This window comes from Phacochoerus africanus, chromosome 9 (genome assembly GCF_016906955.1).
Source record: "Phacochoerus africanus isolate WHEZ1 chromosome 9, ROS_Pafr_v1, whole genome shotgun sequence".
Taxonomy (NCBI): Eukaryota; Metazoa; Chordata; class Mammalia; order Artiodactyla; family Suidae; genus Phacochoerus; species Phacochoerus africanus.
The window spans coordinates 117866290-117881393 of NC_062552.1; the positions used below are offsets into that span (position 1 = coordinate 117866290).

Sequence of the window (15104 nt, forward strand, 5' to 3'; positions counted from 1 at the left end):
AGCAGGGCCTACCTCATATGTGGATGGACGGGAGGGTCAGAGGAAAGGACAGAGCCTGACACACAGTAAGCACAAAATAAATGCCAGCTGTTATGATTATTCAGATTTTTGAGTCTGGGCATTGCTAGGGCAGCCAGTGAATGTCCTTGGATGATGTTTTGAGTAAACCAGGAGTTTTTTCTTTTGTCAAATATTCTAGAGGGACACGTTCCCTTTCAAGCCTCTTTGCCTTTGCCTATGCTGTTCCCCCTGCTTGTCCAGGGGGTAAATTCCTCCTGTTCAGGTGCAGCTTTGGGGCCCCCTCCTGCGGGGGCCCTCCCCCATACTCCCATGTACCAAGCTTCTCAATGCCAGTAGTTGACTGTTACATTGGCTGTGAATTGATGCCCACCGGGCTGGGAGAGCACATGGGCACAGGCCATATCTTTGCATCTCTGAGTCCTCAGCACGCCGGGCCCTTGGGAGGACTTGGGACATGTTGAGTGTATCCGTGCATGAATGAATGTTTCAGATATATAAGTTATACATCTGAACGAGGTTGCCCGGTCACATTAGGTCCCCCTGGGGCGGGGCGGGGTGTTATACACTTTGCAAGCAATTCTCCTGATTGCCCAGCTAGCTTCTGGACCCTTCCTGGGGAAGCCCACCCTCGCGGGCTCACCTTTGTAGAGCGGTGTCTCACGGGACTTGTTGGAGATGTCGGGCTCGGCCCCAGCCTGGAGCAGGGATTGGAGGCAGTCCAGGTGTCCTCTGCATGTCGCTAGGTAAAGGGCCGTTTCCTCCTGCAGGGTGCGCTGGTCAATGACGGCTGGGTATGCTGGGCAGGACGGACCAGGAAACTCATAAAGAGGAAGATACCCACCCCCACCCCCAACACAGAGGTGGTCCCAATTTCCTCCCAATCCCAAGGACAGGTATGCCTGGCATCTCCCTGAATTTTCCATCCAGACTGCCTTCATTCTCTTGGCCCTGGATTCAGCCACTTTCACAGGGCTGTGGCAGCTTCCCAGTCATATTAATCCAGCTCAGATGCCACCTCCTCTGGGAAGCCTTCCCTGGTTGAACTCCTTCTTTCTCTGAATGACCCTGTCCTACCCTTACACTCCCAGCCGCCGCTGCCAGAAGCTTGGCTCATGCATCTGTTCCTGCCCTGGAGGGCGGTGGGCTGCCTGGGCTCCGTGCCTCCTGAGGGCCTGCAGGTGTTTCCATTCACATGGGGCCTGGGGGAAAGGCGAGGCTCAGAGAGGGGCCATGATTTGCCCAGGGTCTCACAGCTGTTGGAGGCAGCCCTGGCAGGGCACAGGCACAGCTGCAGCATTTTCCACACCAGATCAGTCCCTGAAACATTCTGGAACAAGCTGGCAGTGGCTCTCCCCAAAGGCAACCCTCCCTCCTTCCTTTTCTAGGAATTAGGCTTTCCTGTCCTGGGAGGCCTGGAGAGGTGACAGGATGGGGGTGGGGGGCATGGAGGGGTAAGGGGACAAGTCACCTCCTTGCTTCCAACTCGGTGACTAACTCTGCAAGGCAGGTAATAACTTTCCTTTGTCCCCTTACTGCAGTTTTTGCGGAGGCAAAGCTCTGGAAGGAAGGTGCCCTTGCCCGTGAGTCCTGTTCCCACGCTTGGCTGCACCCAGAACCACCGCCTCACCTCGGTGCAGCGTCTTGAGGCAGCTCAGCTGGCCGTAGTAGGCTGCCTCGTGCAGCGGCAGCCAGCCGTCTTTGTTGGGCTCTGCGAGGTTCTTCCCCGCCTTGATCATGGCCTTCAAGGCCTCTTCGTCGCCTTCCTTGATGGCCTTTAGCACAGGGTCCACGGGCCTGTGAGTGTAAGGAGCCAGTCATTCCTCAGGACTGGGGCGCGGGGAGGCAGAACCAGGCAGCCTCTCGCCCAGCTCGAAGGCAGGGCCAGGAGCAGGGCCAGCTGTGGGTCACATCGTCTGGCTTGTCCCCTCTGCTCTGGGACAGGTGCTCAGCCCTGCAGCCATGTCCTCTCAATGAGGAGAAGAATCCTCCTGAACCCACACGGGCATGGCCTGGGAACTCTGCTACAACCTCAGCCCTGACCTTGGCCTGTCCACTCGCAGCCCCATCATGGCTTGCTCAGCCTTCCTGCCTGGGTCGGCCTCCCCTGCCTCCGGGCATAAGCCCTCCTCTAATCACTGGCTTTGACATGGCTTTGATGTTGCCCTCTGCCTGTCTCCCCTGCTGGATTATAACCTCCAAGAAGACAGGGACCTCGTCTTTCTTTTATCCCTCAGGATTTGATTCCCAGGGCTCAGCTCAGTGGCTCGTCTATAATGGATGCTTAATAAATATTTGCTGCATGAAAGAAAGCGAGGGACAGAGAGAGTATGGAAGAGAGGGAGCCAAAAGACAGCCTCTTCTCTATTAGAGTTTTGCTTGTTTCTTTGGGGATTTTATTTATATCTTGTTCAGAACAGTCTTTACAGTTGGCCTCCTTTGAGCATCTGGAGGACATAGAGGCCTCTGAAGATAAACGTGGGGCCTCTGCATCAGGCCCTTGCTCGTGTTCCATCCTCCTGGGGGCATCCCTGGACCTGAAGTGTTTCCACATCTTTCTCACCAAGTTGGGTACCGTGTAGGGAAACTCTACTAGACACATGGCAAGTGCATTCACTTCCATGGACAGACACCAAGGGGTCCCTTTTATATAGGGCTCCTTGGTGGCCAAAAGAGAATTAGGGGACCCTTCTGTCCCTGCAGCTTTTAGTGGCCGCACCCGCTACCCCAAGACCATTTCTACTGGGAGGATTTGGGCTTCCAGTGCTGGCCCCTAAAGGGATGGGTAACTTACCCCACAAGGAGCTCTAGCAATCATTAAACTCCTTCCCTGGGCGTAGTGCTCCAGGGTTGACCCAGCACCTCCACCTTAGGGGCTTGTTTGTACGGAGATGAAGGCGCAGATCCCTAAGGAGCAGACCCTTTACAGTGGGCATCACTCTGGGATCTCACCAACTCCTTTCCTTTCTGCTGACCTGCCCCTCACCCCTAGAACTTTTAGCTGCTGAAAGATTGAAATATGTAAAGAATTCATACATTTGAAGTCTTCGTACGTAAAACTTCTTAAGGTCAAAAAGACTTCAGGGCTAATGTGAGAGAGAACTTCTTAGCTTGGTTCATCAGAGCCACTTGCGCATTCATTTGTTCATTCATTCATTCGCTCACTCATTCCTTCACTGAGATAGTCTCCTCCCTCCCCCAAGCTTGGAGCCTCAGTGAGGACCACTAGCGCTCTGACTCCCACATCCACTCTCCAGGACGTGCTGCATAAATGGTCCCACTTCCCAGATGGAGGAGGTGAGACCGGAGGCCCAGAGCCCTCGCCCCCGCCTCGGAGGGTCTACAGGGCCAGCCCCTTTACCCTCCCATCTGCTTCCTCCAGCGTGAGCCGCACTTCCGCCTGACTCTCAGCCTCTCCGGTTATTAATAGTTGCAGAGTGCAGATGCCGCTTAAGTTCCAGACCCAGCAGGGACGATGGGTAACTGACCAGATAAGCCCTGAAGTCCCCATCAACGCCATCACTGCCACCTTGATGAGTTCCTCTTACGAGCGGCCAGAGCAGCCCCTGTTGGTGTCAGGAAAAGCCCCCGTGGGGTAGGTGTCCCTTCTCCCCCGAAGGTCTCCGGTGGGACCCAGCTGCGTGGAAGGGAGAATGGCTGGCTGTTCCTGTGGCTCTGGCGGGTGTGCGGTGTCATGAGGACATTCTCAGGACCTGCCGCCCAGATTGGGTCTCCTCCAGCTGTGGTGCGAGGACCCTGGGGCGCCGGGGCACGCGCACTGCCAGCTTCTCTATGGGCTCAGCCAAGTGCCCGCCCCGAGGAGGGGTGGGGAGTGGCTGGGGGTGTCAGGCCAGCAGAGACTGAGGAGACGGAGAGGACCCTGGAGGCCACTCTGTCCTCTCCAACCTCCTGTCACAGAGGAGGGAGAGTCAGAGAGGAACAGCGACTCACAGGTCGTCGCACAGGAAGTGGCGGCAGCCCGGAGAGCAGAACCCGGGTTTGGCTTTTCCAGATTGTTAAAATCCCACCTGCAGCACCGAGGAAGGGGCGGGGGCTGGCCCGGCTGGAAAAAGGCTGGGAAGGAGAAAGAAAACAGCCCCTCCCCGCCTGTGACAAAACTGATCAAGGAAACAGTTTAGCTTGTAGCTGCTTGTAGGGTCGACCCGGGGGAGCCGAGAAGCAATCAGCACAGAGCTACATTCCAAGGACGCACCTAGCCTGGCATCCTAGTGCCAGGCAAACGCCCTCCTGCAACTGGGTTATTTCTCAGTTTTAGCACCTGGCACCTAATGAAGAGAGTGTTGGGGATGCGCTGGGACAGAGCCAGGGTGATGGCTTGGGGGAAAGTGAGACACGCTGCGCCTGACTCATCGGCTCAGCTCTGAGCCTCTGGGCTTCTAGGGCAAACTCTCCAGTCCCCCCCTCCCTGGGTCCCCAAGGTCAGAGGGTTACTCCAGCACACAGGGCCCATCCGGAGGTGCTCGGGGTGAACGGCAAGGACAGCCTGCCTGGCAGTGCCTTGAGGATGGAGCCTGTGGCCACCAAGCCCAGCCTGGCAGGGGGACACACCTGAAAGGGGTGTGCCTGGGGGTTCCTCCAGAGTGCCCCCCCACACTTCCTGGGGGCTATGGGCCTGCCTCCCACCCCCACCCCCAACCCCAGTCGGGAGGAGAGGGAGATTGGACAGTCTGGGGGCCGTGCAGGGGGTCACTTACGCCATCCTGGAGGACTTGTATTTCTGCATAACCTCGTGGAACAGGCCCTTGGGGGCCGAGGTCGGTGGGCTCTCGGGAGACACAGTGGACCTGGGGGGCGCAGGGCAGGAGTGAAAGAGGGAAAAATACTCTGCATAGGAGAAGCGGGTCATGGCCAGAAGCAGGACCGAGGATGGAGGGAGAGCGAGGGGGAGAGACTGGCAGTCAGACACAGGGCTCTGAACCAAAGCAGATGGCCGGGTCCTCCCTGTGCGCTGGCCACAGCTGCTGTGTCTCCAGATTATTTTTGGCCCCAGGAGGAAGCCCTGGGAGATTTAAATGACCATATAAGACAACAATGAGGTTAACCTCACCCCACCCCCGCGGGCCCCCTCCCCAGCCAACCGAGCGGGAGGCAGATATGAAGCAAGGTGACATTCTTCCCCCAGGAGGATGTGAGACGCGGTTGGCGGCAGGTCCCAGGATGAAAGGGGCTCCGTCTCGGGGCAGGCCAGGCTGGGTCCCAACAGGGATGGACGAGAGATTCCCAGGGGTGGGGGGACAGGGACGCAAGCCAGGTCTGTGCCCCACCCTCACCTCACTGGTTCCTCGTTCGAGGGTCCTGCTGTCCCAGGGTTGGGCACAGTATAAAGAGTAGAGCAAAAGGATGCATGAGGAAGGTCACTGGGGCCAGGGCTTGGAGTCAGACTGATAGAGGTTCAAGTCCAGGCTCTGGCACTTCCTAGATGCGTGACCTGGAACAGGTGCATCTCCTCTGGGATTTAGTCTGCTGAGGCCTGAGTGCATGGATGGTGTAAATTGCTTACCGGAGGGCCAGGCACAGGGCTTGACACGTGTCTGCCATTCATTATATCATTTTTTTGTCTCTCTGAGTCTCTGTTTCCCACCTCGCTGGAATGTTGTGAGGACAGGAGGGGAGAAAGGAGGGGTCGTGGCCCCTGCACAGGTCTGAATTGTTTGGGGTGGGAATGGGAATGGGACAGGCTGGCCCCACTTCCAGTAGGTTGGGGGCCCTGGTACCATGGACTCCCCACAGCAGAGCCAGTGCCCCTTTGGGGGTGCCCTGTGGGATTGGATGGGGAGAATGAGCATCCCGTGGGCCATGGAGGTGCTGGAGCTGTGAGAGTGAGGCCCTCTGGATTTAGTGGCCTCCCTTGGCAAGGCAGAGGGCACAGGGCAGGGAAAGGGCAGAAAGAGAAGGCCAGGATGCCAGCCTCTGCGTCAGCCTCACCAAGGCCAGCACTTCTGTCTTCCTTCTCCCCCCACCTGCTCCTGGGCACCCATGAGGCCCAGCGTGATGCCACAGACACCAGAGTGGGTGCCAAGGCCACAGCCTTTTCTACAGAAGACTGAGGTGTTGAGGGGCGGGAAACCATCCCAGGGTCACACTCAGCTGGAGAGTCAGACACATGTCTGTTCTGCGGAGCTCACACACACACACACACACCACACAAATACATACACACACCATACACACACCCATACACACACCCACACACAAACCCACATCACACACACACACACACACCATACATACACCAACATACCATACACACACATACCATGCACACACACCCACATACACACCCACATCATACACAGACACACACACACACACCCCCACCCACCCCCACACACCATACACACACACACACACACACAAACAGTTTCTTCTCCCTAGACTTGGCCTCTCTCTCGTCTTTGTCCCCTCTCTCCGGCTCTACCACCGCACTGACAGGTCCTGCAACTTGGACCAAGCCCCTCCCCTGTTTGTGCCTCAGTTTCCCCCTTTGCAAAAGGAGGAGGCAGAAGCAAAAGGCGGGTTTCCTCCTCCTCCAGTGTCCAAGGAGCCCCCACCGAAGTGAGCTCAGGTGGAAACTCAGGAAATGCAGGCTGTCAGACAGAGCTAGGGGAGCGGGGTGCCAGCCTGGCCCGCCAGGCCCCTCCCCAGCCCAAGAGCCGCTGGTTCAGTGTCATTATCGGTACTTGCTCCTGGCCCTGAAAAGGGGACGGTGCTGGGCAGGGTGCAAGCAGCCTGAGGCCAGGCCCACCTGGGCAGGCCCCGGCTTGGTGGTCATGACCAAGCCCTGGGCTTCTGTCTCTCCTTGATCCTGGGGACACAGCCGCTCTCGTCAGAGGTCCATGGGGGGCCTCCCATCACTTTCTGTTGTTAGAATGTTTTCAGCCAGGTAATAAGCACTGATAAAAGCCCACCCTCACCCCCAAATTAGGACCCATCTCTGATGGCATCATATCAGCAAGAACGGGATGGCGAGGCTGGGGCGGGGCTGGCAGCGAGATGACCATGACATCCCCTCACCAAGGTGCAGGGAATCGCCTCCTTCCTATCCCCACCCCAACCCGCCCCGCCACCTAGATGGAGGCAGGGGACGTACTGCTCCAAGGTGCAGAGACGGAAACGGACAGACTGGGTTCCATGCAACCAGAATCCCCCAGCTCTGCTGCCCCGACACCCTGGGCAGGGACCTCGGGATGCAGAGCCGTGAGATACTGCTTTCAGTTGATCCTCGCGATGTTCAGAGGCCAGTGGGGTGGGGGACAGGACACGCGCCACCATAGAGCACCAGGGGCGGGGCCGAGAGGGAGGCAGGAGACCCACTCTGGGTGCTCTGAACAGGTGCAGGGTCAGCGCTCAGAGCTGGAAGGGGCACTAGGCCCCTGACTGGGTTCCGTGCTCTTCCTTTTCCCTTCCTTTCTTCCTCTCTCTCTCTTCCTTCCTGTGTTTGTCTGTCTTTCTTTCCTTCCTTCCTCCCTCCATCCTTCCTTTCTTTCCTTCTTTCCCTCCCTCCCTCCCTCTCTCTCTCTTTCTTTCTTTCTTTTTTTCATTGCCAATGCATCACGCGGAAGTTCCCAGGCCAGGGATCGAATCCAAGCTGCAGCCACAACAATGCCACATCCTTTAACCCACTGCCCTGGGCCAGAGATTAACCTGTGCCTCTGCAATGACCCAATCCACTGCAGCTGGACTCTAAAGCCACTGTGCCACAGCGGGAACTCCTTCCCTGCTCTTTCAGCTGGAGGCTGCAGGCCCCACTTCCCCTCAGGTCCAGAGCAGGGGAAATCCCAGCAGAGAAAACCACCAGGGTTGAGTCATCGGAGGTGAGAGGAACCTGGCAGGATGTGGGCACAGGTCATGCCCTGAAAGAGGCCCAGGTAGGCCCCTGTCCTTTGTGCAGGCAGGCAGACCAGGGTCAGGAGTGTGGCACCATCACCCAGCTCCCAACCGCTCCGTCCTGGAGTCCAGCAGGTCCCAGCTTCAGACACAGCTCAGGCTCAAGAGAGTGGGGAGCAGGGCTGTGACGACCATGCCCCCTAACTTGTCACTGAGCCCTGTCTGAGTTAACAAGAAGCTCAGGCCAGCCCCAGGAAGGGTGCACAATTGGCCCGGCCCTGGCTGAATGCAGGTGGCAAGCGGGCATCTTAATAGCAGAGGGAACTGACAAATACAAGAGTCTTCCCCATGCCTGCCACTGAGCCAGCAGCCTCCACCTGTTCTGTCACCCCATCCCCACCCTAGCCCAATGTCAAGCACAGATGTCACAAGTACAGGGCCTGGCACACAGTAGGATCTTGATAAATTTAAATGAATGAAACAAGTGAAGAAAAACCTTGATCCCATATGGCAATCTTGGTGTTGTGTGGTTACAAGCCTCAGATTTCTGGAGAACTAGCCCCCACCCCCGCCCTGGCTGGGGACAGAAGAAGTTCACAAGGACAGCCAGCTCCATGTCCACTCCCGCAGGTCACTGGAATCAGCCTCCCACCCATGGGAGTTCTGTTTCCGCATCACCCACAAGCCAATCCATCCTTTCTGGGCTGGCCAGAGAGGACTCACGTGTGGAGGAGAACATGAGTTCCAAGCTGTAGCAACTTCTACCCTCCCACCACAGCTAAGATTCATTGAGAGTTTGCTATGTACCAAGCCTTATGAGAGGCACATGGCACAAAGCATCTCATCTCACCCTCAAGTCCACTTTGTGAAGGAGATGTAATTGGCTCCCTTTTGCAGATGAGGAAACTGAGGATCAAAAAAGGTTTGCTTCCTCTAAGTTGCTTGGCAAACTCCTATTCATCCTGCAAAGCCCACCTCCTTTACTAGGAAACGAATCAACCTTCTCTGTCCCTCTGATACTGAAGCAAGCTTCTTTGGTGCATCCATCCTGTTGGATCATTATGTCCTTTGCCCTCCTTTGACTGCAATTTTAGGGAGAATATGGACCAGTCCTGATTCACATCCAGGTGCTGGGAAGGTACCTGGCACATCATAAATGCATGGTAAGTGTGGATGGTTTATTTGAATTATTTGCATCTGTGTACACATCAGCCCAAGCAAGTTCCTGCTTCTGAATTTCTTCCTTTGTATTCTTAGAAATGTAACCTTAAATAAAATGCAGAAGTTTAAAGACTGGAAGCCAGCTTCCGAGACCCACTCTGGCTGGTCCATCTTGGTAACCCCAGGCTCCCTGTTTCATCAGTGTGTGAACCCTACTTCTCCAGGGGGTGGGAAGTTGGTCTGACTTTCAGGGAGCCCTCAGCAGGCCAAGGCTGAGCCAGTGATTCTCACACATGTTTCAGATTGACCCCTTGCCTTGCGATGGGAGAGAAGCAAGTTGGAAAATGGCTTTAAGAGGCAATATTATAGGAGTTCCTGTCATGGCTCAGCGGTTAACGAATCTGACTAGCATCCATGATGGATCCCTGGCCTTGCTCAGTGGGTTAAGGATCCAGCATTGCCATGAGCTGTGGTGTAGGTGGCAGACGTGGCTCAACTCCTGCGTTGCTGTGGCTGTGGTATAGGCCGGCAGCTGCAGCTCTGCTTTGAGCCCTTGCCTGGGAATTTCCACATGCTGTGGGTGCGGCCCTAAAAAAAAACTGGGAAATATTGTATTTTCTCTGGGCTGCTCATCTGCCTTTCCTTTCCAGGATCCCAAAGACACAGTTGACTTTTATGTCCACAGTTGCCATTTTGGTCACAAGGTGATAACAATAAATGATATTTCTGGAGAATTTTATTGGATTCGATGTGCATTTATTTGCTCCCAAAGACTCATTGGGCGTCCACAATGATCAGCTACTGAGGACACAAAAGTGAGCAGTATCTGTTCCCTGCCCCCAAGTGGATCACGCAGCATATTGGGGACACTCTCAGGAGGCCAGGTGATGCCTCCGGGGGTGACACACAAGCTTGTCCGTGAAACAGAGGAAGTCACGAGGTGAGATGGGCTCTCGGGGTACACGGGGAGGAAGTGGGGGGAGGTCAATCAGGCTGCAGGATGTGGAGGAAGCGCCAACACCTGACTCATCTAACTTGCTTTTCACAAGAACACAGCAAGGTGGGCCAGGCGATTTCTTGTTGTCACCATTTTAGGGATAAGGCTGCTGGGGCTCAGAAAAGTCAAGTAACTTGCCTAAGGTCACACAGCCAGTAGGTGACAGAGGAAGGATCCAAACCCCCAAACCCACTTCTCTTTCCCCTCTGGTCCTCTGCCTCCTCATTCATTCCATCATTCACTCATTCATTCACCCACAAAGGGCTAGGCGCTGTTGCCACGGGTCAGGCCCCGTATGCTGGACACGAGGCCTCAGCAGAAGGGGGATGGGTGAGGCGTCTGCCTGCAAGGAGCTCACAGGCAGAAATAAATACACAGAAACTGTAAGTCGTCGTCATGGCAGTGACGGAAACAGGCCGGAAAGAGAGTAAGAGGGTGACCTGCTTGACCTGGGAGGCTGGTCAGAGATGAGACAGAGAGAGCCACATGGAGCCTCTGGGGACATGTGAGATGTCCGCATTTAAAACAGGCCCTGAGTCTATTTGGAGGGACACTCTGATATGCAGAGAGAGAAATGGACGAGGACGGCAGCAGGTGCCGTGCTTACTGTGACGCCCCGTCTGGGTGTGGGGAGAAGCTTGCGTGTCTGTCTTTGGGGACCGTGAATCTCCGTGGGTGGGAGGCGGAGGAAATGAGACCCAAACCCCACTTCAAGGTGGAGGAGGCAAAGGAAACGGAAAGAGGCCTTTGCAGAGTCCGCAGAGCTGGTTCCATGTCTGAACTTCAGGGCGGGACAGACCTTGGTTCCGTCCCTGGCGCTGCTGGGCGTGCGTCTTGCCAGACCTACAGTAGACCCAGAGACACCCACTGGCCTGGCTTTTGTAAGGACCCAGTGAAGAGCTGGGGGCCAGACCCGTGCAGGAGGAGGAGGAGGATGACAATGACACCAACAATCACATTAAAGGGATTTGCCTCCCCAGCAGGGCCCAACTCAGCCGCCTTTCAGAGAGGACAGAGCAGAGCCGAACCCGGGAGGCATCAGGTCGCTTTAAGAGTGAGAAGAGGCAGGCGGAATCCTCTTTCCCCCACGACTGTGCCTGGATCTCGGCGAAGCCCCATGGCCTTGGAGAAGTCACTTCACTTCTCCCTACATGAGAGCTCTTTTCTTAGAGGCAGGATACATGTCTACGCCTCACGGAGAGCCTCTACCTCCATCACTCAGGGAAGGAGGAGGTCAGGGCCTGGTTCTAATATTTTCAAGCGTCCTCCTGACTCCTGAGTGGGGCTCCCATGTGACGAGGCGGCCGCGGAAGCACTGGGACATGCTGGCTTGCGCTGCAGCCTCGGTTAGAAGAAGGATGCTCTTCTCTCTATCTGACCCCCTCTGAAAAAGAGGAACCTGTGGTCTAATTTAGGCTGAACCAGCCAGAACAGGAACCAGGGCCTCTAGAGCAGCAGCCACCACGAGTCCTTGGCTCTGGGCTTCTGTTTTTCAGTTGGGTTCCAAGATGCGGTGTCCTCGTGGGCAGCTCAGTCATCTGGAACCTTCACCCTCCTTCTAGCTGCCCAAGGAGGCGGCCTGCCTTCCCCTTTAGCAGGGACTCCTGGGTGATGGGCATCCCAGGCCTTTGCCCATCCTGCCTGGAAGAGGTGGTCCAGCCTCAGAAGGGCCAAAGTTCCTTGGGGAATACCCTGGTGATTTTGATCAGGGGACAGGGCCAAGATGCACTGTCACCCTTCATCCTTGTCAACTGGCTCTGGACATCGGAACAAGTCTGTTTATTATCGCTGCTCTTGTTACTAATATTGTTTGAGGTTCAGAGAGGTTAATCGACTTGTCCAATGTCACACAGGGAATCAGCTGGCCTCTGGAGACAATGAGATTTGAGGCCTATGCCCCATGGTAACACCCCCACAACTCCTACCCCCATGCCACCCACCCCCAAATACACACTTGTCTTGAACTCAGTGGTGAGCAAAAGCATATTTTAAATTTACGTATTTCTAAAAGCATTTTAAGATCCAGAGCCTAGTTAGCTCTCTGGCTCCCATCTCCTCTGAAGTAGGTATCCTCTAGATCTGTGCTGTCAGGCTATAGCTGCTGGCCACAGATGGCTAGTGAGCCCTTGAGATGTGGCTGGTCTGAATTGAGATGGGTCGTGGGTACCAAATACACACTGGATTCTAGAGACTCGAGATCAAAGAGGATGCAAACATCTCATTTGTAAGTCTTATGTTGATGACAGGTTGAAATGATTGTATTTTAGATATATATTCATGTTAACTCTTTCTCTATACTTTTTAATGTGACTTTTAGGAGATTCAAATTTGCATCTATGGAATTGCAGTTGTGGCTCGTGTCAGATTTCTAGTGGTGCAACCTGGTGCTTCTCTAGATGGTTCTGCTCACAGGCTGATGAGGACATGCTGAGATGAGGGAGGCAGAACAGGAGGCAGGGTGGCTTTGCCGAGCAAATGTCATTGGCTTCTCAGAGCCCTGGCCAGAGTCAGAGCATCAGCTCCACTGCATTCAAACATAAAGCCAGTGATACAAGGCCAAGCCATGGGCTCTGGAACCAGATCATTCCAAACTCTGCAACACCAGTCTCCTAGCTGTGTGACCTTGGACTAGTCAACTCAACCCCTGAGTTTCAGTTTCCTCATCTGTAAAATGGGCGTGTAGCATAGAGCCTTCTAGAAGGTCCTAAAGAGGATTAAATGAGGGAAAGTCTGTACAGGACCTAAGGCAATGCGCACCTTCAGAGATCAGTAAGTTTCGATAACAAATGTAAGTCATTACATTGTTTCCAGGTCTTAATGTAGCGGTACATGTATCTTTTTGAATTATAGTCATAGAAACAACCTAAATGTCCATTGACAGATGAAAGGATTAAGAAGATGTGGTACATATACCCAATGGAATACTCCTCAACCATAAAAAGAACAAAATAACACCATTTTCAGCAACATGGATGCAAATATAGATTCTCATACTAAGTGAAATAAGTTAGAAAGAGAAAGACAAATACCATATGATACCACTTATATGTGGAATCTAAAATATACAAATAAACCTGTCTGCAGAACAGAAACAGACTCCTGGACATAGAGAATAGACTTGTGGTTGCCAAGGGGAGGGAGGGGGGAGTGGGATGGACTGGGAGTTTGGGGTTAGTAGATGCAAACTATTGCACTTAAAATGGATAAGCAACGAGGTCTTATGGTACAGCACAGGGAATTATATCCAACTTCTTGGAACAGAACATGATAGAAGATATTCTGAAAAAAATGTTTATATATGTATGACTGGGTTACTATGCTGTATAGTAGAAATTGGCACAACACTATAAATCAACTATAATTTTAAAAAAAAAAGAAAAGAATATTTTATTTAATCATTTATGTTGTCTTTTTAGGGCCGCACCAGTGGCACATGGAAGTTCCCGGGCTAGGGGTTGAATCCAAGCTGCATCTGCGACCTACACCACAACTCAAGGCAACACCAGATCCTTAACCCACTGAGCAAAGTGAGGGGTCGAAGCTATGTCCTCATGGATACTAGTTAGTCTTGTTACCACCGAGCCACAATGAGAACTCCAAAAATAATATTTTTAAAAAGGAAATGCATACATACATATATATATATGTGTGTGTGTATATATATATATATATATATATATATATATATATATATACACACAGAGAGAGAGAGAGAGAAATTTTTTAAAAAGTCATTACATTGTTAAAATGTGTCTTAGAGGCCAGGATAATTTGGTCTTGGATAAACAAAGTTTGGAATCTGCACCTTGTCAATGCCCCAGTTGGTCTCTCCTCACTTACCTGGTCCAGGGGTAGAAGTGGGCAGGTTCGCGGTTGACACGTGTGGACACAGCAGCCTCAGTGGCGGTTGGGCCCCGAGTCTTGTCTGCCAGGCTCTGCTCAATGGCCATCTGGACCAGCTCATCCTCGCTCAGGCTGCTGTACAGGTTGTACTCCTCTTGTCCAATGGCAGGCTGGGTGCCCCGAGCACTGATCTGCGTGGCCATCCTCTTCCACCGCTCACCTCAGCCTCCAGGAGACACTCAGCGGGCAGGAGCAAGCATCAAATCAGAAAACTCTGTAAGGAGACCCAGGTCATCATGGTCACTAAGAGTTTTGCAAGGTAGCTATGTCGATGCACAGGGAAGCTGAGCTCCCCTCTGGCAACCACACAGTCATTTTTCATGTGTTCATTTGTCATAGGATCCACCCCATCACCCATCATCTACACATCCATCCATCCACTCTCCTGTTCATCAATCCACCCGCCTGTCTAACTTTTCACCCAGCCATCCACCCATCTGTCCAGCTATTCATCCTCCCATGCATCTACCCACCCAATCACTTATCCATTCACCCTCCCATCTGTTCATTTGTCCAACCATCTAATCACCCATCCAACTGTCCATCTTTCTCTCCAGTCATCCGACCATCCATCCTTCTCTCCATTGTTCATCCTCTGATGTATCTGTCTGTCCACCACTCATCCATTTATCCATCCATCTACCTTTCATTTGTCCGTCACAGACAGCCTCTCTCTACATGTATGCATGCATCATTGACTGAGAGATAATCTACTGAGCATCTCTCTATGGCAGGCAGTCTTCTAAGCACTAGTGGTACAACATCGATCCAACAGACAGACTCTCTGCCCTGGCAGAGCTTCCACAGCTCCTTCCTTCTCATTATCCAACAGCACCCTGTCCTCGCATTTCTCTCTTTCTCTCAACTGTGCTGGAGTTAAGAATATTAAGGACGAAACACATGATCTAGTTAAAACCAATTGTTACAGTCATTGGCCATGTTCATTCCAGAGACTGTGCTGCAAAAATCAATCAATCAATCAATAACTGCCTTAAGGAGAAAAGGACTTTGGTTGAGTCAACTGCTTTTAGGCAATAAAGTAAAATCAGCTAAGCCTGGTTTTCGTTTTGACTGGCTGACATGCAGTGTGGCTGCAGGTCAGTGGTTCTTAGCCCTGATGGAAGATTAGAGTCATATGGGTCTTACAAAAAATATATCCAAAATACCAGTGCTTTAA

The 15104-nt window shown here is 53.3% G+C and overlaps 1 protein-coding gene across 2 annotated transcripts in view; it reads right to left on the bottom strand.

Annotated features, from left to right (window-relative positions):
• Positions 1–15104, bottom strand: part of ASB2 (ankyrin repeat and SOCS box containing 2) — a 48340-nt gene that overhangs the window by 19555 nt on the left and 13681 nt on the right. For both annotated transcript variants that reach the window (XM_047794654.1, XM_047794655.1), the window contains 4 exons: positions 13865–14141; positions 4734–4823; positions 1649–1815; positions 662–817 (listed from right to left, as the gene is read on the bottom strand). In XM_047794654.1, the coding sequence (XP_047650610.1) occupies positions 662–817; positions 1649–1815; positions 4734–4823; positions 13865–14070 (619 nt within the window). In that variant the 5' untranslated portion in view covers positions 14071–14141. The remainder of the gene's footprint in view (positions 1–661; positions 818–1648; positions 1816–4733; positions 4824–13864; positions 14142–15104) is intronic.